This window comes from Callospermophilus lateralis, chromosome 8 (genome assembly GCF_048772815.1).
Source record: "Callospermophilus lateralis isolate mCalLat2 chromosome 8, mCalLat2.hap1, whole genome shotgun sequence".
Classification (NCBI taxonomy): domain Eukaryota; kingdom Metazoa; phylum Chordata; class Mammalia; order Rodentia; family Sciuridae; genus Callospermophilus; species Callospermophilus lateralis.
Window position 1 is genome coordinate 138,356,473 of NC_135312.1, and position 25,054 is coordinate 138,381,526.

The 25,054-nt window shown below is 52.3% G+C and overlaps 1 protein-coding gene and 1 non-coding gene across 2 annotated transcripts in view; both read left to right on the top strand.

Annotated features, from left to right (window-relative positions):
* The first annotated feature begins 216 nt into the window (after window positions 1–216).
* Window positions 217–25,054, top strand: part of Tnip3 (TNFAIP3 interacting protein 3) — a 55,593-nt gene continuing 30,755 nt past the window's right edge. Inside the window, exons 1-3 of the mRNA XM_076864091.2 lie at window positions 217–252; window positions 2,751–2,836; window positions 23,866–23,986. Of these exons, the coding sequence (XP_076720206.1) occupies window positions 217–252; window positions 2,751–2,836; window positions 23,866–23,986 (243 nt within the window). The remainder of the gene's footprint in view (window positions 253–2,750; window positions 2,837–23,865; window positions 23,987–25,054) is intronic.
* On the top strand, window positions 19,437–19,543 carry LOC143406644 (U6 spliceosomal RNA). The gene has a single exon (XR_013092277.1). It is a non-coding gene; the product is annotated as a U6 spliceosomal RNA (small nuclear RNA).

The window sequence follows — 25,054 nt, forward strand, 5'->3', positions numbered from 1 at the left end:
GGCCAGGCAGCCGCTCCCCTTCCCTGCGGCTTCCCACCTGTGCTGTGAACGTGCACCACCTTCTGTGTTTGGCTGGGTTGCTCCATTTAGGGTCTGTTCAGCAGGTCAAAACGTTGAACTGCATTAGAGGAGAGTCACGGGGCCGCAGCGGAGGGTGCCAGATGTGGGTGTCCTCTGAAGCCCCCGTGTTAATGCAGGGTGTTCTGAAGGGAGAGGATGGCGCCCCGTGACCTCATCAGCCCACCCCGGCTGGTAACCGCTCACATGGCTGGGGTGGACCACAGCTGGGGTGGACCACTGGGCGTGTCCTGGGAGGGTGCCCCTTCCCCCTCTGCTTCCTGACTGTGCCGTGAGGGGAGCAGCTTCCCTCCACTGGGCCCTTCCCTTACGATGCTCTGCGCCCCCTGGGCCCAGAGCAATGGAATCAGCTGTCTGTGGACCAGCACCTCTGAAACCATGAGCCCCAAATAAACTTTTCCTCCTGTAAATCACTCTTGTCCGGTGTTTTGGTCACAGCAACCAAAAACTGACAAACAGAGGGTGAGTGCTGTGCTCCCAGAGCCAGATGGCCACGCCGACCCGGGACTTCCTGGCTGCGTGGATCGGGTGCCCTGCTGCAGCCTGTCCCCTCTCCCACACCAGCCATAGGGGGTCATGAAGTTCCTGACCTCCCAGGGGGCTGCTTCTGTGCTTCTTGGCTGAGTGAGAGGGTGGGGAGGAATTCCTCATCTTGTGGCTTAACGTCACCTGGACTCATAACTAACAGAGATGAAGTTCAGGGAGGTAGAGAAGATTTGTTAGATTCCACAAGACTTCTAAAAAAAAGAACACAAAGCCCTGGTGTTGAGAAGACCCTGGTCCTCAGGCTCAGCCTGGTTTTATTTATTTGCTTCCATTTGAAAGACAAGGCCTCTGGTTGAAGAGTCATTTTCTGATAATCCCCTTTGCTATCCTGCTCAGTTGGAAAAAGCACCCTGTGGGTGGTAGACGTGGGAAGACTCGCGATGGAAATCGAGAACTAATGAATTCTGGCTTCTGGTTACTTCTCAATGATATTTTTGCTTCCTGGATAGAAAAATTAATATGAAATTCCAGCTATCAAAAGGCTACTTAGAAAGGAAATAGAATAGAATAGAATAGAGTAGAGTAGAATAGAATAGAATGTGTTAGACTGTTGCTCCCAGACCACATGCACCTGTGTGTTCCCAGTGCCTCAGAAGGTCAACTGTAAAGCCTCCTGTCTGTGTAGCTCCTTCCCCATGCCACTTTGTTGTGACCATCAGAGTTCAAATGATACAATGTTATTCCCTAAGAAATATATTTTTACGAGGTTTCATGTGTGATGTAATATATATTTCATGTGAGATGTAAAAATGTTATATATTACTTTTAAAAATTGGTACTAAAATAGATCTGACTTTATTTCAGACTGAAAATCTCATCTGTGCTATGTCTAATCAGGGGACAGCAGGAAATCGAGGCCCAGTAGTCACAGGGCTGGGCAGTGGGTTTCCAGGTCCTTTGTCTCCCCTGGGCCCCGTCTCCTCTCTTGTAAAGTGTCGGTGCTATGATTCTTGGGTGACTCAGTGAACTAGTTACGGACCCCTCTGACCACTCACCGCTTGTCTACTTTATTAGTTCACGCAGGAGCTCGGCTCCCAGAAGTTGCAGGCAGGCCCTTGGGCAAGGCCCTCTCTGCCAGCACAGGCAGGCACCGCCAGTGGGGTCCTGCACCCTTGGTGGTCCTGTTGCTCTACAGTCCTGGGGGCATCCGCTTTCATGCAGAAACTGGCTACCCTGGTGGTAAACAGATGATTTAAACAGCTGTCACAGCTGAGAACAGAAGGGAAGGAGAGCCGCCTCCCCCACACCCACCAGCTTGCGGACCGATCTTTCAAACAAACTTTTTTTTGGTTGTTCTTACAATTCAACAGAAACTCATACATCTCAAACTGGCTGCATATCTCCCATAGACTCGACCCCTAGATTTTCTAATGGATCACAGCAATTGCACGTTTCCAGATGCACTTAGAATGTGTTGAGTGCCTGCAGGAATTGGCTTCCAAAACATACAAATCTTCAAATTCTTCCACCTCAAGATCCCACTGTGAACCCTCTGAGGTACGACGCCGACTGTATAATGCTGGACCACAGTTTTGTGCTTAAGTCTCAATTAATATTAAATAGAAAAAAAAAATAAATAGAAGTCTCTGTGTCTGAGCATGGTTTTCTCCCGGTTTTTCTTTTCTTGGTCACATTTCCAGCTCTCCTGTTATCTTGAACCATGGAGAGGATCGCTAACGCCTCTTGGGGAGAAGCTGGGCTCTGGGTGCAGTTGGTGGTTGGGCACACCTGGTGGTTGGGCACACCTGGTGGTTGGGCACACCTGGTGGTTGGTTGGGCACACCTGGTGAGCTCTGCTGGACCCGGCTGACTCCCCTCAGACGTCGCTCTGACAGCCCTCACAGTTCATGTCCTGCACACTGCGGCCCAGCTCTCCTCTGGTTGACCCTGGTTAATCTCTCCCTGTCACAGACTCTTCCCCAGCTTCAAAACTGTGTTTATTCTCGGTGTTTGGTCCTTGATTGAAACCAGGCAGAAGGCAAATCTGCGGTGGTCCTCTTCAGGAGGAGAATAAAAACATGGCCCTGCATGGAAAGCACCGAGCAGGTGACTTGCTCCCCGTGACTGCCCGCGTCTGTCCTGAGGCACGTCTGAGCCTCACGCCCTTGGTATCTTTTTTCTTTTAGACTCCATGTGGATGGCCTGTAAGCAGAGACGAGAACCAAGACAAGAAGCTGGTCATGCTCACCCACCAGCCTGAGGATTCTGAGAGGTAATCGTGCGTTTCACTTGGAGGCCATGCGCCCGTAGCGCAGTCGTCTAATCAGAACGGCTCTGCTTGCTGACAAAGCTCTGGTTCTCTTAGCACACAGGGGATGGGCCTGGGGAAGTAGCTAGGAAGCAGACGGTGGCCATTGTTGGACTGTTGGCATGTTTTCTTTCATTGCCATCCAAGGACGAGAAGCATGGTGGGCTGTGCGAGTATTTGATCTTTAAAGTATTTGTCAATTTCATTGATGAGCTTTGGTACTTGGGGTGATTCGTCTTCAACGGTGTAGATCTCTCCAAGGAAACGACTCTATTCACCAATCAGATGAAGAGTAGCTGTGTCTGTCCTCCTGTCCTGAGACCCGCTGAGCAGGCAGGGCAGGTGCGCTGTGCACCGTCAGGTATAGGATGAAGGTTTCTAAGTTCTCATCAAGCATTGCCTTCCTCAGCCACTCTGCTTGTGCAGGCAGTAGGCAAGCTTGTCGCTGGCCTAGAGGGCTGTCCTCTGCACCTCACTTGGCAACTCTGAGGGCCGCAGCTGCCTGCTGAAGGTCCAGGTGCCGGACCCTCTCCCCTGCACTGGCACTCAGAAGTGCAGAGCAGAGTATGTGCCTAAGCACCAGAGCAGGGAGCCTGCCCTTCAAGTTAAAAATAGTCCAGGAAATACCAAGACTCTTGCTCTTTTTTGGGGAGTGGGGGGTGGGGGTAATCAGGAATTGAACCCAGGGGTTCTAAACCACCAAGTCAATCCTCAGCCCTTTTATTTATTTTTTTAATTTTGAGACCGGGTCTCACTAAGTTGCTTAGGGCCTAGCTAAGTTGCTGAGGCTGGCCTTGAACTTGTGATCCTCCTGCCTCAGCCTCCTGAGCTGGGATTCCTGTCGTGTGACAGTGTCCAGCAAGACCCATGTTCCAAACCAGCCTTTCTCACACAAGGGTTCTCAGGTCTGGGTCCATGTGATGGCCCAGGTAAACTCCAGGACCAAGGTCCAGACTGTGGACAAGGCGGCCTGCAGGGATTTTGAACAAAGACTGACAATAGCAACAATGTTTAAATGGGTTGGCCAGGGGGTGATCAGGAGCCTGGGCACTGTGAGGGTACTGATTTCCTCCCCCTCAACCACTGACATTCGGCACTTCAGCTAGGGCTGTGGCCCCTAACTGCAGGCATGTCCCTCACCAGGAGCTGCTCTTTGCCCTGTGACGGTGCACAGCGCACCTGCCCTGCCTGCTCAGCGGGTCTCAGGGAGCAGAGCCAGAGCGCAGCTGCGGGACCTGCTGTGAGATGCAGTGTGAATGTACCCCACAGGAGGAGGGGACAGTGAGAGACAGCAGGGACCTCTGGGGCAGGAGGGACATTAAAAGCAAAGGGAGGACAGAGGAGCAAAGGAGGGAGGAGGGAGGAGGGGGGAGGAGAGAAGAGGGGGAAGAGAGGGGAGGGGGAGGGGAGACGGGGGAGGAGCAGGCAGAGGAGGAGGGAGGAGGGAGGAGGGGGAGGGGAAGGGGAGGAGGGAGGAGGGGGAGGAGAGAAGAGGGGGAGGAGAGGGGAGGGGGAGGGGAGACGGGGGAGGAGGCGGGCAGAGGAGGAGGGGAGGGGGCAGGCGCTGTTTCCACAGGGCTAGGGCTGCTCTGTCCTCCCGCCATGTCCTCAAGCCCCCACTGAGGGTGGAGGGGTGCTGCAGCTGTAGGGATGGAATGTCTGGCTCTAGGCGCCCTTCACCTGGCTCACACCTGCTCCCCCTCCAGTCCCCCGCTCAGGGCCCAGCACAGGACACCCACCATTGGTCTGGTTGTCCCTGGCCTCTGGCGGAGCACCCTGGGTTTCAGAACCAGGAGGAGCACATGGTCATCACATTCACACCTTCACAGCAAGGGAACCTTGGTGTGGGGGGTGGGGGGACCGGTCAGCAGGGCGTTCTGCTCCCGGGACAGCACATTCCCTCCCGGGTGCAGCACCCAGCAGCCAGGCCGCTGCTGCCTATTCAAAGTCCCTGGAAGCTCCTTTTTTTTTTTTTTTTTTTGCTCATAAATGGAAAAGAAGTGTGAGGACATTTGTGGGGTGACAGGCAGAGGTTCATGTGGTAAGTGACAGTGACACTGGACTCTTTATTGATAGCATCAGCAATTTTACACTTCTTTGGCCCTCTTTATGGTTGATCCCCATCTTACCTGACCAGGAATTAAACTGTCCCCGAAAGGCAGAGTAAGGGGCCTGTACCTAGTTCCTGCCTACATCACAGAGAAAATAGTTTTATTGGTGTTTGTTTGGTCAAAAAGAAATCTATTTTAAAGAGCTGAATAAATCTAGTTAATGACACATAGATCAGCATGATTTTTCATGAAATTCACTAATTTATTTGCTTGCAATTAAAATTTGTCACTTTTTCAGAAAGTATTTCTTCAAATTAGTAAAGTCACATTGGGCTTCTGGAGGTCAGTCTAATTAAACTCCTTCTCTTTCCACACTAAGAAAGTAGCCTCTCAGCTGGGTGTCCGCGTGCAGCGAATGAAGGAAATCATCTTTCTGTGGGTGACTGATGCAGAGATCCACAACAAGGGGCTTGGGGAAACCCCTGCTTCCAGGTGGCAGTCACTCTCAGGCAGATGGCACCAGGGCACCGTCTGAGGCTCAGCTTCCACACAAGGCCCCAGCAGGTCAGGGCCCTGTGGAGGTCCTTGTGTTCCCATCTTTAACAACCCGCGTGTGTCCAGCTCTGGGGTGCAGAGCCACATCACTGGTAGAGCTTGTGTCTGGCCCAGGCGGCATTTGAGGGTCACTGTAGAAAAGAGCACCAATCAGAATTTCCCCAGGACTTGCCACCTACCTGGAGAGACCACTGCTATCCCTGTGGTCACTTGCTGCACCTGCAGGCTGGACTGCGGGCTTCCTGGGGGGCATGCAGCTGACCGAGGGGTGGGGTCACTGGGGGTGTGGCTGGCATGAGGCTTCCCTTCTGCAGAAGGCCCTGGGGAGTGCTGATGCTCTCCCCAGCTTGGGTGAGCTTGGCGGTCACCCACCTGCTGCCTTGGGGCCAGGCTCAGCTTCTGTGGCTTGAGCTCGAGAAGGTGCAGAGCCGACTACCATGTGGAAGAGGCTGCCTTTGCAGAATTCCAGTCATCAGGGCGAAATTCCCACCTCCAGGGCACCGTGGAAACACCAAGCTCAGAGTTCCCTCGGCTTCCCTGACAGGAAGTCACCCGAATCCACCAACAGAGCAAAGAGCGGGACATTTGAGTTTGGGAAATCCAATCTGCTTTTGGTGGGGGATCTTTTCTCTTTTACTCCTTCACATAAATCGAAATTTCGATGTGATCTCGGTGACCTGGGCTCTTCGTGTCTGCTGGCTTCCCTGGATACGCGGTCTAACACGCGTGTGCCTTCAGCGTGTGTGTCTGCTCAGATGTGGGCTCTTAGGGAGGAGGGGGCATGTTGGGAATCTGTTTGAAATACGTTTTCATTCCTCACTTGTAGGAATCCGCATCACTTTTTAGTTTTTCCTACATGAACATAAGACTCTACTCATTGCCCCATGTTCTGAATATTCTGCTTTTTAGAAAGGACTGTAATGTCTTGAACCCGCATCGCCCCATTTTCCAAGCCAGCTGCATGGCAGCAGCTCTTTCCCCGTCACATCTGGGGAACATTTCTGCTGGAGACTCTCCCTCCCCCAGACCCGGTCATGTGCCTTGTTCTTACACGAAGTTTCCTTTTGTCCCTTTCATCACCAGATTGGTATTTTAAATTGTCACAGAGAATGCTAGCAGACTGAAACACAAAGTAGAATCTATTTTAAGGTTCAGACCACTCGGTGGTTCCTTCCTTCATGTCCTTTGCTCTGTGCTGGGTCACGATGTCATGATTTTGTGGCCCAGCAGTTGGCTGAGCCCTGATCACAGACAGGACGTTAAATATGCACATCAGCGACAAACACCGGCGGGTGTCCACCCTCGGTGCCCCCTGTCGTGGCCCTGGGCGTGACCCTCCCCGTGGTGCCCGGTTCCACAGAGCTGGGAAAGCCCTCGCACACTGAGGTCCAGATCTACGGGAGGCTGCAAGCTAAGAAAACAAAGCTCTGAAGGCGGCTCGCGCTTGCTCCCAAGTCTGACCTGTGGGTCAGGTGGCTGCTCTGGTAGGAACCACAGGGAGTGGCAAGTTGGTCAAGATACTGGCTGGGAGGACAGGTGAGTGGCCACTCACCTGTGCTGGGCCCTCGGTTATGCAGAGCGCTGCTCCCACCATCCCAAATTACCCCGGCACCTTGCCATCTTCCTATCTTCTTGCCTTTCTCTCTTGAATGCAGTTTTTATTTTCTAATTGTGGATTTAGAAGAGTCTGTTCCTTCTGTTTGTGGCAGCTTTAAGAGCTAGTGCGTATATACAGAAGGCTTTGGGGTTTGCAAAGTAGACAAGAAAAAAGAAAATACAACTCCAGTTTAATCCTACCTCCCAATATTACTGAGAGAATTTTTCGGGTCTCTCTCTTTCTGTTGTCTTTAAAAATAATACAGTAGTCCCATTTTTAAACAGTTTTTAGAAGTAGGAGCATTGTGAATATTTTCTTAAGTAAATATTTGTATGGTTTTCCGTTGTCTGGCAGTCTCAATGTTTACCTGAGACCTTCAGGTGCATTCCTTTACTATTACTGTTCGGATACGACAACAAACGCGCCCACGTGACATCTTTGGGCCCAGGTACATTTGGTTCCTTAGGGTAAATCCTAAAGCTTCATCTTGGTGGACGTATGGAAAGCTGGAGGCTTTCCAGATGCAGGTCCTTGCCTTTCCCAGCAGGGCGGAGCACCAGGGTTCCCCCACACCTGGCCGTGGGGTCACGTGGGAGGAGGTCTCAGGAGGTCCATGCTCCAGAATTGGAGCCTATGGTCCGCACCTTGGCTCCTCTTTCCTTCCGCCCCGGAGACCTCAGCTCTCGGAGACTCTCCAGCTCGGTGGCTGGTGCTTGCACTTCCTTTCCGAGACATGGACAGCACTCTGTCTGCGCAGGGCAACGTGCTCCCGCCTTTGATTCTGTGTTTCCCTTGGGTTTATGGGAGCCGGGGCATGTTGGTGGGCTGGGCAGACCCCAGCCCAGGAGGCTCAGCAGCTCCCTCTCAGACTTTCAGGGCAAACTGTCCTTCCTGCCCGTGGTTCTCTAAGCTCGGTTTAACTTCCTCTGCTTCACCAAGGCAATTCCACTTCTGCTTTTCTTCTTCTAAAAGCTGGTTTAAAAAATCTCCTCCACTGCTGTTTCCTCTCCAACCCTCTTTGCCCTTGTGGGTTAAGAATGGTTCACAACATTCATTTCTTGGAGTTTTAAAAGAGCATCGAGAAAAAAGAGTGAATCCATAGGCTCTGCATTCCTTCTTGATAAGTTACCTGCGTATTACGGAAACAGCAAAGCAAGATGAAATTTAAGACTTATTTTGTAAGCGAAACCAAGTGTGTGTTTTCTGACTCAGTGTTTTCTGAGGCCTCGGAGGAGTTCCTGGCCCGGGGCCTGGTGACTCATCAGGGTGTCGTTTCCAGTTAGCTTCGGGGTTCGCCTGTCTCACTGAGTGTGCGCACCTGGGTTCTGCCGCACTGGCCTTGCCCTGCTTCTTCTTGGCGTTTGTTGGGAGTGCCTCAGCCCAGTCGGATGTTTAGCTTGTCTGAATAAGTTTGTTGGGGTGTCTCTTTCATTCTTGACAGATCCAGGGTTTGCTTTGAAACCGCAATGAAATCTTGTCTGTCAAGGAGTCGAGTTACACCCGCTTACACTCTTGGCTTAAGCAGGGTTCATCCCTAGTGGCCGAGGTGTGTTCCCTGCTGTGTGGGGGCCCCATGTCCATTGGCCACAGGGCCATGGTGAGCCCATGGTGGGCTCTATGCTGGGCTGCCGTGTGCTGTGCCAGGACAACATGGGAGCCCAGGAGTCTCTCTGACATGCTGATGTGTACCCTGAGGTCCCTGCTGTGTAGCTGAATCAGGAGACCCCTCCACTTTCAGCTTCCAGGGCTCTGAGCTGACTTCTAGCTGTGCTGATCTCACCTGCTTTGGGTCCTGGGTAGCAGCCATTCTCTTAAGGAAGGTGGTTTCTCCGGGGGTTTTGATTTGCATTTCCCTGAAGGCTGGTGATGTTAAGCACCCCCCCCCCCATTTTTGTTATTTACCTGATGCCCATTTATTTGTATGTCTTCTTTTAAGCAATGTCTGTTCAGGTCAGGTCTCTGCCTGTTTTAATGGGGTTAATTGTTCTCCTGCTATTAAGTTGTTTGAGTTCTTTATATATTTGGGGTGTTAACTCCTTTCCAGATGTATGTTTGCAAACATTTCCTCCTGTTCTGTAGGTTGTCTCTTTACTGTGCGGTTTGTTTCATTGCTGTACAGTCGAGTTTCAGATTTATATATTCCCACTTGTCTACTTTTTTATTTTGTTGCTTTTGCATAATTCACTTGGAGTTTGGCTTTTTGCTTTTTGGTGATTTGAGAGGCTCCTTTATGTTTAGTGCTTATTTGGAGACCCTGACTGCTCAGGAGTGAGTTTCACTGTAGCTTTCCTTTGCTTCATGTTTGATGTCTTAGGGAATATTTTCATTCACTGAAATCTTGATTCTTATATATTATGTCTTCTCATAGTTGTTTTTTATGTCATTTATAATGATATGAGGTATCACGTTTTCCTGGGCGGGAGATGCTGTTTCTGTGTGTCTTGGAAGAGGGTGTCTTGTGAGTTTCTCAGTTTGAGAGCATCTTCCTCTGCAGGCAGAGATGAATGCTGTTTCTTTAGCAGTGGTTATTTTGAGGTTGATGTTCCTCTGCGTCTGTTTCTGGAAGGCTCCATCTGCAGCTTGCTTTCTTCTGAACTTACCCACCAAGACTCCCCGGGGCTGTCGCCCTCCCCGTGCCCACTCCCCCACAGGTGCCGTGAAGACAGTTCTCCCGTCTCTCGCTCTTGTGCCCGTCTTCCGAGCACAGGTACTGGCTATCTTTGCTCTGAACTGTCTTTAAAGGTATTTATAAACCAACATCTTTAAAGAAGAAGTGACCCCTGCTTCTGTACTTCAGGGCACAGTGGCTGACACTGGGAAGACAGGGTCCCTTGCCCTTGAGTAGACAGGTTCGCTCCCCTGGGTGGGGGCTTCTCTCTCAGGACACTGCAAATGCCTGGCTCTCTGGCTCTCTGTGTGCCTCGCTGTGGGACTGTGGGTGACTAGCCACCCCAGCTTGTCCACAAACATCGGTACTCTGAGCGGTGAAGTCCTTTGCCCCGACACAGGAGTCTCATTTGCCCCTGGTGTCCCTGTTGTCATCCCGAGAGCAGGGCACTGTCCTGGGCTCTCCACAGTTCTTGGGGACACAGTAGCCTTGTGTCCCCAGACTTGGTTCTTGGAGCCAGTTCCCAGAGGTGTTCTGACCATCTCCCCCTCAGAATGGGGCTTTCCCACTCCCCCCAATATTTAGTTTATTCTTCATAAAAACTTTCGTATTATGGATATTTGCAAATGAACACAAAAGCTGAGAGATGGAGCCCTGCCCACAGCAGCTGTGATCAATGCGTGGCTGACCTCAGATCAGCCTGAAGGAAGCCGTGCTGTCGCGGGACATGAGGACCAGTGTTGGCCCCCCGCTGGCCTGCCTCCAGGATGCAGAGCCCTCCTCTCTCTGGAGAGGTCTTCCTGCTCCTCACCTCGAGGCCGCCGTCCACTCCTCTTAACGGCACCCTCAGCAGATGCGGCTGGGGCCCTGCTGGTTCGGGATTAAAATCGGAAGTGTTGTGTCTCCTATTTCTATGGCCTGAATTGTGCCACTCTAATTCATATGTGGGACTTCTAGCCCCAGGGGGCTGCGTGTGGAGCTAGGGAGGCCCAGGGGCCTGCTGCCCTCCCTCCAGCACGGGGCAGGCTGGCAGTTGTCTGCAGACCAAGAGGAGAGGCTTCAGAAATCTACCCGCCGGCACCCGACCCTGGGAATCAGCCTCCAGTACTGCAAGGGGCCGCCTCCTGGTGTGGACCACCCAGTCTCTGGTGTTTCCTCCTGGTGCCCGACAGATGGGGACTCCTAAGGAGTCTAGCAAGGACTTACCTGCTCTTCCTGTTGGTGTGTAAGGACACGGGAGGTGCTTGCCGGAGGCTGGTTTGGTCATCTGTTACTGTCTCTGAGTCCACACAGTACGTTGGCAGGCATCCCCAGAAGAACAAGAGCACCTCCCTTCAGGGACAGGGTCCTCACCAAGTTTAACTCCAGACGGTGAAGAAGGGCTCCAGCGCAGGACTGACTTCATCTCTCTGTAGCGGAGGTCTTTCCTTTCTTCGTTGTTCAGTGGTTCATTGGAAGACGGTGAAGTCCCTGTTCTTGGGTGGCTTGGGACACTGACACCCGCCTTTCCACACCTGGTAGCTCAAGTTCTCATTTATTCCAGGGAAGTGGGCCTCCACTCTGCCCAGGACCCCCCTAAATCATGCAGGGGCTAAGAGGGGTTCCTTGAGTCAGACATCCTAGGTCAAAGCATACTTTGTAAGTCACTTAATACTTCTAAAACTTCATTTTTCATCCTTCGGTTAGGGATAAAAATAGTTGTTGGGATTAGATAAGGAGAAGCATACAGAGCCCCTGACATGTGGTAAGTGCTCAGCTACTACATGGATGTTTAAAATGCTGTGTATGAAATGACTTCCCCTAAAAATGCCCGAATTTCAATAATTTTCTCTTAGAAGTCATGTAGAAGTAGGTATCACTGTACATGTTACCCCAAAATGTGCTCCTGACTTCTTTTTTTATAAGAAATATAACATAAAAATCACCTAGAACAGTCCTTGGTCCATAGTAAACTTCAGTAGATACTTGTTGGATAGGTGAATATAAATTATGTAATAAGAGCATATAATTGATATTTATCCCCCCCCAGGAGCCAGGGGGGAGGCCCTTGAATCTTCTGTGGTCATTTGGGCTGCAGTGTGCGCCTCTGGTCATGGCTTTGCTGGCCTGAGAGGCGAGGCTCACCTGGAGCTCTGTCCTCGGGGCTCACCGGCCCTCCCACGTGCAGGGCTGCCTGCTGATCACGCGCGGGCATCTTCCTCCTGATGACAGATGCGTGGGTTCCCCGATAGCTCTCCACTGTCAGCTGGAAGTCAAAGGTTCAGCTCAGCTCCCACACTGTCAGGAGTGAGTTCAGACCCCACGGGGCAGGCTCGGCCCCACAGGGTGCCCCACTGAGGTGCCAGCTGCAGGCCAAGGGGCCACCCTGCTCCTGACCAACTGCCTGTGCTCCTGGGCTCCCTCGGCTCCCGCCCGGGCCTGGGAATGTGCTAGAACAACCTGCCTAATGCAGGAAACCCTGCCATGCGCTGTCTCTTTGTAGAGGACCAGCTGGGACACAGCCAGAGGCAGCGGGGCACAGGAGGGTGGGGGACACTGGCACTCAGTGGTCCTCCACGCACTCAGCTCCATGCACGGGGCCTTGCTGGCACCCTCCGGGTCTACGAGAATTCCTGAGGGTGTGGGCCAGGGCTGGCTCTCCCTCCTCAGAGCTCTGGTCTTTCTGGTCACCCATTACCATGACCTTAGGTGTGGTTGTACAGATGACCAAGGGACAGCTCTACCCCTCAGGAATTCCAAGGCTGGGGAGCTCTGTGCTAGGAACCAGGGTCCAGGGTCCAGGGTGTTTCATTGCTGCACACCCAGTGTGGCCTCCTGTGCCTACGCCTGCAGCTGGCTGCTGCTGTGCCCTCACTCACAGCACCCTGACCGGGTGTCGGGACACTTAAACAGACCACCTTAAATCGCCAGCAGAGGGAACAAGGGAGACTGGAAGACACAGCACCACCAAGGGCTAGGAGCCTCGTCACTGACACGGTGCTAGTGTAAGTCATACATCGGTGGCATTGGTGTGCCCACCTGTGACAGAGCCCCGGCCGCCCCCACTCCCTGGTGAGTGGCTCCGTGTGCTGAGGCCGTTCTGCTTTCCCCTGCCCACGCTCCATGGCTCCCTGTGTCCGAGGGGAAGTGCGTCCCTGGTCATGGTTTCCACAGAACTGGGCTGTTTGTCTCTGCACTTGTGAACGATTTCCTGGGCCGTCAGATCCCTTCATCTTCCTTCTTCCATGGCCAGCTGTTAACAGCCCCAAACAAGCATCAAACAGAGCAGAAGGAGCAAGCCCAGGGTCCATCCACGGCCCAAGGAGGGGGGCCTTCCTCCAGCTGACCAGCACTCTGTCCTCTGCAGACCCGAGTTAGATTTCTTTTTTGGATGCAGAAGGCAAGAGCAACGCTTGTACATACAAAATGAGACAGTCCAGACCCTGGGGACCCAGTGCAGGAGAAACCACAGGATATGTCCAAATGTACATTTCGACACTTTCAAAGAGAGGCGTGTTTTAGGAAGTCACAACACTACATTTGGCACCTTGGTCGAGTGTCAGACGGCTGTTGGTATACGGGTCTGTCTCTGTGCCTTCTGTTCTGTTCTGCTGGTCTTCACGTCTGGCTGAACGCCAATCCCACGCTGTTTTGTCACTACGGCTGCTTGACTGTATTTCAGGACTGTGTTTTCAGTTCTGTGCACATCTTTGGTACCTTGATGGGTTGCACTGAATCTGTGCGTTGCTCTCGGTCGTGTGGCCACTTTGACTGCAGATTGTGGTGGAGGAGGAAGGGTCAGGTAGGCGGCTTCCTTATTGTGTTAAGGTGCTAGACAACAACAATCACACACACACACACACACACACACACACACTGCTCCTGCGGTTGTCCCCACTCCCCCTCCCTGGGCCTCCCGTCTCAGTGACAGTGCCTAGCGCTCTCCAGCTGGGAGTCCAGAGGCCCCGGGCTGCTCTTGAGCGGCTTCTCTCTGGCCTCCCCGCTCACTGGCTGACTTCAAAGCACACCAGAGTCCACCTGCCTCTCACCTCCCTCAGGACCACTCTGTCCACGGCACCACCAGCACCCTGGCCAGAGCTCCCTGAGTGCCCCGTGCCTTCTCCCTGGCCCCCAGCAGGCTGCTCAGCCCAGAGCAAGGGCCATCTTGCCCTGTCCCCTACCCGCCCTGCACAGGGTGGGGGAGCTTCTGCAGTGCCTGCAGCTGGCCTGGAGCTGCTCCCTCTTCCCCAGGGTCCCCTGCGCTCCCTCCCCTGCTCCCCTTATCATGGGCATGAGGCTGAGGGATGCTCAGAGAGAGGCCAGTGGCCCTGCAACTGCAGGGTTGTGCTCAGGCAGCTGTAGTCACACAGAAAGGAGGACAAGGGCAACCCCATGTGAGCACACATCCCCGTCCACAGACCTGCACGTTCCCAGGAGCAGAGGAAAAGATGGCCGAGTGGTGTCAGCTCATGATCACAGCAGAGTGGAACAGAAGGAAGAGTGAAAACACTAGCTTTTTCTTTTTCTATCTTTTAATGTTTGCTTATTAAATTGGGTGCACCTTTACAGGGTAAAGATATCCAATAAAGACATGGCCCGAAACGCAATAAACAAACAGTAATTGTTCATGTGTCTATCAGAAGACCCAGATTTCTATCACAATGCTCAAAAAATAGAAAAAAAAAAGTGACATGGTTTCAATCCCGGGTTGATCTAGGGTGGCTGTGTCGTTCACACAGGAGGAAAATGAGACCCAGCCCAGGCCCTGGCAGGACCGCAGCAGAAACGTGTGTGTGACAATATGCACTCCAGGGGCTCAGCACGTGCCCAAGCACAACTGGATGGTGGCAGAGGTCAATCTCACCCTGATCCTCTGACACCAGGACCAGGGCTCTTTGCAGACAGCACAGGTCGGGAGAACCCACAGGGGCATGAGGTGCTCACACACACCCTGCTGTGTCCACTCGGGCAGCACCGTGATGGTCACGTCCAGGAGCCGGCAGTGTGTTCTTCCTAGAAACCCTATTTTCTTTAATTTTGGAATTTGGGGTCTTTGAGGCACACACATAATGCTTAGACACTAATTTCCAACACTTGAGACAAGCAGAGCCCACAACCAGATGTCCCACTCTGGAGCCCGCTGCTCTGTCTGATGCTGGCCAGGCCCCTGCTGTCTGTGTGGGAGGGCTGCCTGGTTTCTGCTTTGAGTCCCTGTCACCTCCCAAGCTCTGAATGAAGTTCAGTGAGGTCCCTGCTGCTCCCTCCGTGGAACGTCTGATTGGCACGTCTCTGGACTCCCCCGACACCTCGGCACTCCCGCCCCCACTCCCGGCTGGTCATGAGGGTCCATTCATAAATGCAGACACCAAGTTTCCCCTGACCTTCTCTCCCACACGCTGGCCTGCACACACTTCCACTTTTACTGACACTCATGTCTCTTGCCCAAAGTGACCTTTACTTGCCCCCAGAGCGGGGTTCCTCTGACTCCTCTGGGCTCACTCCCCTCCACCCATGATGTTTTCCACTCAGTTTCGTAGCTGTCTTCTCAGAACCCGAGTGGAGGATTCACATGGCCAGCTGGAAATTCACGGGTGACCCAAAAGAGCTGTGAGATATTAAGACAATGATGGGTCCTGGAAAGGGGAGCAGGGGGCCTCTCGTTGGCGCCCGCCCCCGATCCATGAGAGTCCGGCAGCTCCCTGCTAGCGGGATGGTGCCATTGTAGCAAAGGCTGTTTTCCCAGAGGGCTCCCCTGGTGCCTTCCACCAGCACCACGCAGCCTCCTGGCTGGGGCATGGGTGCCCGGCCTGCACCAGGGGCTGCCAGCCAGCCAGCGCTGCCCACTGCAGGCGTGTGAGGAGGAAGGCTCTGCCTAAGAACCTAACCCTAACCCTAACCCTCAATCTTGAGCATCAAAGCTGAAAACCGAGTCCTTCCACAGCCTGGGGGTCTCAGGCCGCAGGGACAAGCAGCTGGGCTGCCCCCATGGTGCTTCAGCCCACGTCTGTGCCCTGAGCACACAGGTCTTGGCCTCACGCCTCCAGCGGAGGTGGCTGGGTTAGGCTCCATGCTTTACTGAGCTCTTTGCCTGGTGAAACAGGAGCCACCCACTTACAGAAAGACAAGCTTCAGGGCCTGCGTGTGCCAATGAGGAAAAGAAGACGGAGCCTTACATGCCCCCAGCCCGTCTTTGAAGGCACAGGTACATATGGAAAGAAAGAAAGAAAGGGGGAATCTACCGTGATTTTAAACTTTCTACAACGAGATCTTATCATTAGGACAATGATTATAAGATTATCACTATACAATCAATTAAAGTACTTGTTTTCCTATTTACTAAGTTAGCTTTCATGGAGGCTTTTTCTGGATATTCATACTTAGGTTAAATATGAATATGTATTTTTTAGGACTTACTAACTTTTTCAACTTCAAAACATGTATTTTGGGTAATTAATAATTCCACTGAACAGTGAGCGTGACGGGGTCTGGGCTTTGCAAACCTCACTGGAATTCCAAATGTGGTTGTCAGGATCTCTGTTACACAGTTGGCCACATGACTTCCTGTCCCAGACGCCGACTGTTCTCCCTCCAGGTCCAAATATCGAACATCTCCTTGGCCTTCCTCACTGTTTTTGATCCATGTTTGTTTTAGGAAAGGTGCTATCCATTAAAAGACCTGCCTGGGCCAGTTCCACAGTCGATCTGTCCTAATTCTTGGCCTTCAGTGAACTAAAAATGGGAACTTAAAAAGGGTTTTTATCACAGCGTTGCTTTTAGGTACCAAATCTATCCCCCATGCTGTGGGGCCATGTCCAGCTAGTTCTGGGAGAGGATGTGAGCACGCATTCCCCTGGGGGCAGTGAGACAGCTCACCGGGCAGGTGTCTCCGACTGCTTCACGGCAACGCAGGGACATTCCCACCGCACGGGGCTTCTGCAGATGGACGGAGGCGAGGCAGGTAGACTCTCTGGGGCAGAGCCTGGCTCTGTCCTCAGCCATCCAGGGGCTGACTGCCTGCATCTGGAGGAGGGCGGGCCAGGTGAGGTGCAGGCCACTCTGCAGCAGGGGGCTGTGTCCCTGTCACCAATGCCTCTTCTCCATCTGCGGGTCCCTGCCTTTACCCGAGTGCTGTCCCGCCCAGCAGAAGTTCTCTGAGATGCCAGGTGCCTCAGTGGTCACCCCTTGGTTGACCCAAGGCTCCCAACAGGCCCAGGTTTGGGAATTGACCTTTTCCCGTAGCTGCATTTCTAAAATGGTAGAGCTGCTTTCATGCCAAACCTGGGAAGAAGAGATAGGAAGAGCCAGAGGCAATTTCCTCCCAATGACTGTCTTACTTTGCTGGTTTCTGGTACAGTCATGACCTCGGGTAATTCCCATATGAAGTCAATGGTCGCGGGTTACATAATAAAGCGAAGTCATTGTTTTTGACCTTCACTTAGGAGTAAATGATCACTGTATCCTCAGAACAAGGTGGAGAAGGCCCCCAGTTCCTTTGACAGCTTTTACACCCAAAGATAAAGCTGTGGTAAAAGTCCACTTAAGCCGTGTGATGTACTCGACAGCCAAGGCCTGCAGCATTACAGTTAAACATAAAGTGCTTATTTAAGGAAAAAACATTTATGAGCATTTTATGCATATTTCCTTCATTTGGAATCTCATTTGAAATCAAGATGATGTGGGTAGTTGATTTTGAAGGCTAATGCTCCTTATTAAAAAGAGGGCTGAAAGAAATATTTGTTCAATGAAATGAGAAGAGCATGTTTCCCCTGCTGTATGGCCATCTTCTCTAGTCGGGGGATTCTGCCGAGCCTCTGGCTTGTGATGCACAGCCCTGGGGGTGAGGTGGCCGCTGACCAAGGGCAGAGGGAAAGACAGGCAGGCTCTGTGTTGTTTGTTTATTTTGTATCTGTTACAATCAGACTTTGAACATTAAGGAGGGAATATTTCATTTCACTTTATGGACTCTTTGGTCTGGAAAACACCACTGAAGTAATTTGGTTCACACAATGTTTTAAGGGGAAAAACCCTAAATCATCATGGTGGCTTTGCTTGCAGTGACCCCACAAATCCAAGGAAGATCATGGGCTGCATCCCAGGTCCTCTGCATAATCATAGCGAAATGCTGATTTCATTTTGTAAGATGATTCCTCCGTGGAGCATAGATAATTTGAGTAACAACTCAGACCTTACTTTTAAAGTTTAGTATTCTTTAAGACAATAATGTCAATTTCACTTTTAAAATGACTTCCTACTTATCAGAAAATTCTAAGAGATCTACAAGAAGACCATCCCTTGGTCGTTTGGAAGTAGGATACTACAGGGTGATTTTGTGTGTTTTTTTCTACAAACAAGAGCATCTTCTAGCCACAAAACCATCGTGGACATCCGAGGATGAACGTGGACATGGTTCTACCACCTAAGTCCCAAGGCCCATTCAAGTTCTGCCGATCATCCTGTGAACAGTCTTCCATCCCAACAGGACTGGGAAAGGGACCTGTCCAGGGTCATTCACCCGCAGTCTGGGACACCCTTGAGTCTCTTTGACGTCCGTGGGCTGACCCTGTGGAAGGTCTCAGGCCCGACACTCTGAGATGTCGCTCAGCTCGCTCTGGGCTGGCTGGCGGTTCCGCATTATTAGAGTCAGGTCTTGCTTTGAGCAGAAAGACTACAGACGTGAGCTTCGGGGTTCACTGCGTCTCCCACACGGTTACAGTCTAGATTCTTCTCATGGCAGGTAGTTTTGACCTTGGTCACTTGTTAAGGTGATGTCTGCCCATGTAAAGTGATTCTTTAGTCCGTCTTAAGTATTTCCTTTGCTATTCATGGAGGATTTGGGGGGTAATACTATAAAGTCATGTAAATATCCCAAAGCTCATTAAAATTTCAGTCACTTGTTTTACCATCTATTTCTTATTTGAATTATTATAAAGATGGTTGCTGAGGATTGATTTTTCTAGTATTGTAATTTTCTCTACATTCACTGTAGGCATTCCAACATAGAGAAAGACATTTCTTATCTCCCTTTATGTTTAACTTTTTATGAGTATATGTTAAAGATTAATATGTTATTTAATGATTTACAATGCATTCTTATCACTGTTTATCTGGATGTTGAAACTATCTCATATTTGAACAGTTTGTTGACTCTGTCCTAATTCTGGCACAAAAATACTCCAGGCTCGATTATTTCACATCCATGTGAACATAGCAAGAGAGAGGAGTGGATGTGGACTGCTCCAGCCTTTGATTTAGTCAATTGGCAACTTGGTGCCTTGTCTGGTCCCTGACTGCGTGTTCCAAGTCCACCAGAACTCACTCCTCCCATCCACTGAGAGAGCGGGAGCCAATTTTACCTGACCATGTTAATCTTGCTACAGGGGTTACAAAACATGCTGCATTGGTCATGACCAGTTCATCTTCTATGCAGGCTGCTCTGTATTTGCTGAGAGCTGCTCTACAGTGGCTAGGGGAGGGAAGCTATTAGTTGTAGGTCTATTAGCAAAGTGTCCAACAATTGTTGCTTTTTTTTTTTTTTTTTTTTTGTACGAGGGATTGAACCCAGGGTCACTTTACCACTGAGCTACATCCCCAGCCCTTTTTATTTTTAGACAGGGTCTCGCTAAGTTGCATAGGTCTTTGCTAAGTTGCTGAGGCTTGTCTTGAACTTGTGATCCTTCTACCCCAGCCTTCCAAGTCGCTGGGATTACAGACAGGTGCCAACTATGCTCAACAATGATTGCAAAATTTTAAGAATTTATTAAAGAATAAATAATTGTGCTCTCCTTGATAGCACATTTATTAAAATTAGAACAACACAGAGCAGCTTAGCATAGTCTCTGCACAAGGAGAAAATGCAAATTTGTGAAGCAGTCTATATTATTAAAGAAGAAAACAAAAACTATTTATTATTTAAAGTTTTTAAATAATTAAATTATCTATGATTATTCTCTCCCTGCCTTCCTCCAGCCTCCTGCACCTCTACCCTTCTGAACTCAGAGTTAAAATGAAAACCTTAGGATCAGACCCTTTCCACCTGCACTGAACACAGAGCGCCCTCTAGAGGCGGCACTGAGTCAACATAGTATTTCCAACCTCACAAGGACCTGAGAGCTGGCAGAGCCCCGCAGCCACCTGCAGCCACCTGCAGCCACCTGCAGCCACCTGCAGCACCTGCAACACACTGCCTCCCTGTGCCAGCCTGGTCCCTCTGTCCCCATTGTCCTTCTGGGGCTTCGGCTTGTGCACGGGGCATCAGTACAGGGACCTGGCATGTCACAGACACAGAGGAAATAGGCAGGAATCCGGCCAAGAAGGTGGACAGAGGGCAGCAGGGTCCATGCTTACACGGACTCTCTGTCCAGCCTCTGGGCTTCCCATCAGATGTGCAAATACAAGTTCCAGACACTTGTTTAAATCATTCAACCACATAAAACTAAAGAAATATTCCTTGCCTGGGGACAGTGCCAGTTTAAATCTTCTCTGAGCCACCCCTCTTTCTTCTCCCTTCCAGGACCTCCCTGTTAATGTCTCCTGTTACTGAAGTGAGGAAACTCCAGAACTCACTCCTCTAAGACACACACACACACACACACACACACACACACGATCTCCTCATTGAGCAGTTTGTTTCTCTCTGAACTAGCTGGAGACATACTTAAGAGTACAAATCACAGCAACAACAAACTAAAGACAGGAACTTGCTGCTTCCCCTAGGCCTCTAGACAACCCTTTTAGTTCTGGGTCATGAGAGTTGGTTGAGCATCTGGAAATATTTCCATCAGAGAAGACCCTACTATCAATTGTTCTTGTTTCATATTCGAAAATATGCTTTGTTCTGCCTCTTTAAAAACAAAACAAAACCCGGCTTAGGACATAGGATCAAAGCATAGACGTGGCTCTGGCAGTGGGCGGAGGAAGTGTGGCTGTGGGGGTGGAGGACGTCGGGGAGGAGCTCTGGCCACTGAAGCCAGCTTCGCCTCTGTCCTTGGCCAGGAGGAGCCCCCCCTCCCCGCTGGACTTGGCTCCGACTGGGTGTCTTCAAGTTGCTCCAAGATGTGGCGACCTGTTCTGTCTGTGGGGGTGATCATCTTCTTCAGGATGTGATCATCTTTTCTGCCAGATGGGATTCTACAAGTCACCACATCTGGGTGAAATCTGAGTGACCAGATGATCCTTGGAGGACCCACTAAACAATGGCAATCACAGGCCTGCAGCATTTGACAACCTCTGGAGACTTCTCTAGTGTTGACCTTTGAACTCATCGCGAAGTTCAAGGGCTACGCGTGCGCCTGAAGACCTCTCAGCCACTTGGCGGCCCTCCCTGGCTGCCCCTGGGTTCACCAGGCAGGTTGTCACTTCTGATGTGAGTCAAGAGAAGAGCAGTTGGTAGTCCCATGTGAGCTAGGGAAACTACTGGTTTTTACGTTTCGTCCTCAGGTTGAGTTAGCCCTCTACACAGCCTGCAGTATGCTGGACGTGTGGACCCTGGCTCCCCGAGTCTCTGGGAGAACGTTGGGTGCCAGGCAGAGCCGTAGCCAAGAGCCACCGTTGCCGTCACCAGGCCTTGCACCTGGCTGGCGCTGTGGGGCTCTGCAGCCCTCCTGACTCCTGGCTGGCGCTCGTTGGGTGACCAGGCCAGCAGGGCTCACAGAAGCAAGGGAGCTACTCCAGGTCCCACGTTCGACTCTCAGGGAGAACTGGCCGCCTGTGGCATCACCGTGCTGTCTCAGGGGCAGTGGCGCAGCTCCTCAGTGACAATGACGCTGGCCATGGCAGGGCCACGAGGCAGGAGAGCAGTGCAAGTCTGGGCAGGGTGGCCCCGGGCTGTGCCCTCCGTCTTCCCACCCTGGTTTCCAGAGGGGTTCCTGAGCCCACAGACCCTGCCCCTGCCACAGGGTCCACTGTGAGACCAGTCTCCAAACCCCAGCTGCCACCCTGCGTGGGCTCTGCCCCTCACTGTCGCTCTTCCTCCCTGTGGTGGCCAAGGTCAAGGACATGGTGGTCACCACCCTGAGCCTTTCATGGTGCCAAGTCCAGGATCCAACCTCTGCACCATGTGCTGAACCATGTGGAAACAGAGGGGCCAGGCCAGCTCTAAGGTAGACCCTTCACTTCTGTCCCAGAGGAGCGGGCAGGGTGACTGCTGGCCTGCATGCTCACTGCCACTCACAACAAAGCAATGAGGAACATCCCACAGCTGATAGGCTGTTCTTGCAAAAGCAGCACTCGGTGGCTCTGCGGAATACTGAGGAGCACATGCAGTTGGGCCAAGGGCGAGGCCTCCACCAGGCAGCACGCGCTGAGCCTCAGTGTCCATTCCGAAGCTGTGCTCAGGGCTCGGGGCCTGTTGGTCTGCGCTCCAGCGGGTCACTCTCGAGCTCCAGGCTATTTGCCAACTTTCTACTGACATTACTAATGGTCAGACTGGACTTGACATTTGGGTGTTCTGAGTTAACCTCACCTGAGGTCTCTCTGCTCAATGACAGGTGCAGTGGCAGCCCTACTGGGTGCCAGGGGACAGAGCAATGAATAAAGACATATATGGGGTTGGGGAAGAGGACAGTAAATAGGAAGTGAGAATCATAACAACGTCTAAGAAGAAAGCAAAATGGAGCCGTGGGGCAGTGGTGGTGGGACGACACTCCAGGTGCTCGACAGCCTTTCCAGAGAGAGCGATACTGGGGCCAGGACCTGCAGGATGTGGGGGCAATCCTACAGAAGCAGCAGCAAAGGCTGAGGCGCTGGGGGCAGCGGGGGCTTCCCTGAGCCAGGATGGGCCACCTGGCTGGAAGCAGGAAGAGAGGAATTGGAGAGAGCAGGGGCCACATTTCAGACCCTGTCTAAAACTGTTGGGCAACACGCTCCCCACAGAGGGGGAGGGACCAGGAGCACTGGGACTCCTCGGCAGGTGAGTCCAGGTCAGAAGCCACCAGGAGCTGCCTCAGGGCCTAGCATCCACTCTAGCCCAGTTCTGCGGACTTGAGAATCCGAGAATCTGGAGGATGTGGGGAGCCTCCTAAAGGGATGTCACATGCTCCTTAGAGGGTCCTGGGAAAGCTCCAGTGTGCACCCAAGCCCCACACTGTGCAGGCACAACGTTTGGGCCACAGAAGATTGACGGCAGAACCAGAAGCCAGTAATTGATGGTGGGATTGATGGTGGCAGGACTCGGGCACAGGAATCTCACAGCCTGCAGGAACAACGAGCACAAACATGAGGTTGAGCTTCGTTATTCAGAGTTGTGGGTTTTATTTAAATTACAAAAAAGCCAAGCAAAACTAGCTCTATGACAAAAGAGGGAAAGAGAATCCTTTACAAAGATCTGAGGAGGTCCACAGAACCCCAGGCAGGGAGCGGCCACCCGGAGGGGGTCATGAACTGGACATTGTGGAGACACCGTGTACCTCCCAGCTCTGCCCCTTGCCTCCCGTTTTATTCTGGCACCTTCTGTCCACAGGAGAGGACCTTGCTGGCCAGGCAGGGGCCAGCTGTTTAGCATGCCCAGCGGCTCAAGGAAGGGAGGTCAGTAGCACTGACAGCCTGGCTGCGGAGCTCCCCTAACCAAGCGGCCGCTGCTGCACCGGCAGCTTCCCTCTGAAGGGTGTTTTGAGAGATTGGGAAATGCTCCAGCAGGTGCTCTGTGCCATGGGTCAGAGAAACAGCAGGCAGCAGAAGCAGAGGAACCAGACCACACGACGACGGACGCGTTGCTCTGGAGTTGTGCTTTTAGTGAGAGACCTCTCCTTCACACCCACCTGGTACCAGGGGAAGCAAATGGACCTGGGTCCAAGGGCTGGGCTGGGTCTCAGGGACGGGCCTCTTCCCGACAGGGTTCCCTCTGTTCTCACCAGGATGAGGCAGTGGGACTAGGTCCTCCTCCAGGTAGCTCCCAGGTGCTCCTGGGCCAGGCGAAGCATTTCCATCTGGCAGCTGGAATTGCTTAGGAATCTGTCCTCAGGTTAGTCGCAGGTATTCAGAGATGGTAAGGAGCAGGCTGGGCTTCAGACCCTCTGATCCCGGCCCTGCCAGGCTCACACCCTCGAATGCACCTAAGTTCATGGATTTCCTAAGCCCAAGTTTGCTTCCCCTAAACCCTGGAGAGGAACCAGGCACAGGTGCCACCTCCACCGCGTCCACAAACTCACAGCCCTACATAGTTCTTCACGCCCTCGTCACATGTGACTTTCCCTTGTCCCCGGGGCAGGTGCGAGAGCGTGGAGCTGGACAATAAAATCCGGGATCTGATAGAGAGGAATGCTTCTCTTGATCCACAAGGGGTCCCCCCAGAGGCCACGCTGAGTCACAGGAATGCATGTCCTCCAAAGGTAAGCGCTCCCCCACAAATCTCCCCTGGACCGCTTGCTCAAGGAGGAGTGTGCGGGGACAGTCCCACACGCTCACTGCGGGCAGCCCTTCCTGGAGGGCCAGGTGCTGAGCACCACAGGGCTTCCCTTTCAGTCACTTCCTGCTGCTGAGAGTCCTGGCCAGAGGCCCCTCCAGGCAGGAGCAGGACCCGAGGGGGGGTCCCCACGGGCAGGCCTTCCTGGAGGCAGGGCCCGGCTCCGCAGTCCGCACTGCTCCCGCCCTGCTTTGTGCTTTTGTTGTTGTTGTTGTTTTTGTTTCCTTGTTCTTTGTTGGAAAGCCAAAGGCGTTTGAATTTCCTCTTTGAAGATGTTCATCTGTGGTACTTTGTTTAAGCAAATAAAATTCAAGACTCAGCTTGAGCTAAGAATTTTGTGGACCACCATCTAGAAACACATGATAAGGGTCCCCTGGACTCTTCTGCTCCCTGATGGTCCTAGGGTCATCTGCAAAGACCACCTACTTAGTGGTCACCAGAGACTGTAACGAGTGGAGTCGAGAGCACACCTGGCATAAAGAGTTTATACCTACCAGTGACTTCAGCTCTCCTTTCTCAAGTAAAGTATGCACGTGGCAGGTGCACATCACCGAGGGACTTTTCTGTGGTGCTGGTGGACCTTGGTCTCCCTGAACAAATATTTGCTCTTATAGCTAGGTGGCGTCCACACCTGGTACCCTCGTCTCTTAAAGGAAGTCTCAGAACGGCACCAACCTCGGCTGCACCAGCCACGGGTCTGCCCTGACATCACCAGGGGTCACCCCACTCCTGGGCATCTCTACACTGGCCGCCTGCGCGTGCTTCTCTCTGTCTTACACACACACGCTCACACTCACACACACACACTTACATACACTCACACCCACCTGCTTTTAATCCCCAGTGCCCGGGCCCTCGGGCCCCGTGGCTGTCACCCTCCAAGTCCCAGGTGCTCCCGACAGCCTCCCGCCCTCAGGACTCTCCAGCTGGACCTTCCTTACCGGTGACACCTCTCTGCACCCTCTTTGCCAGCCTCTGCTTCTGGGGCTTCGTG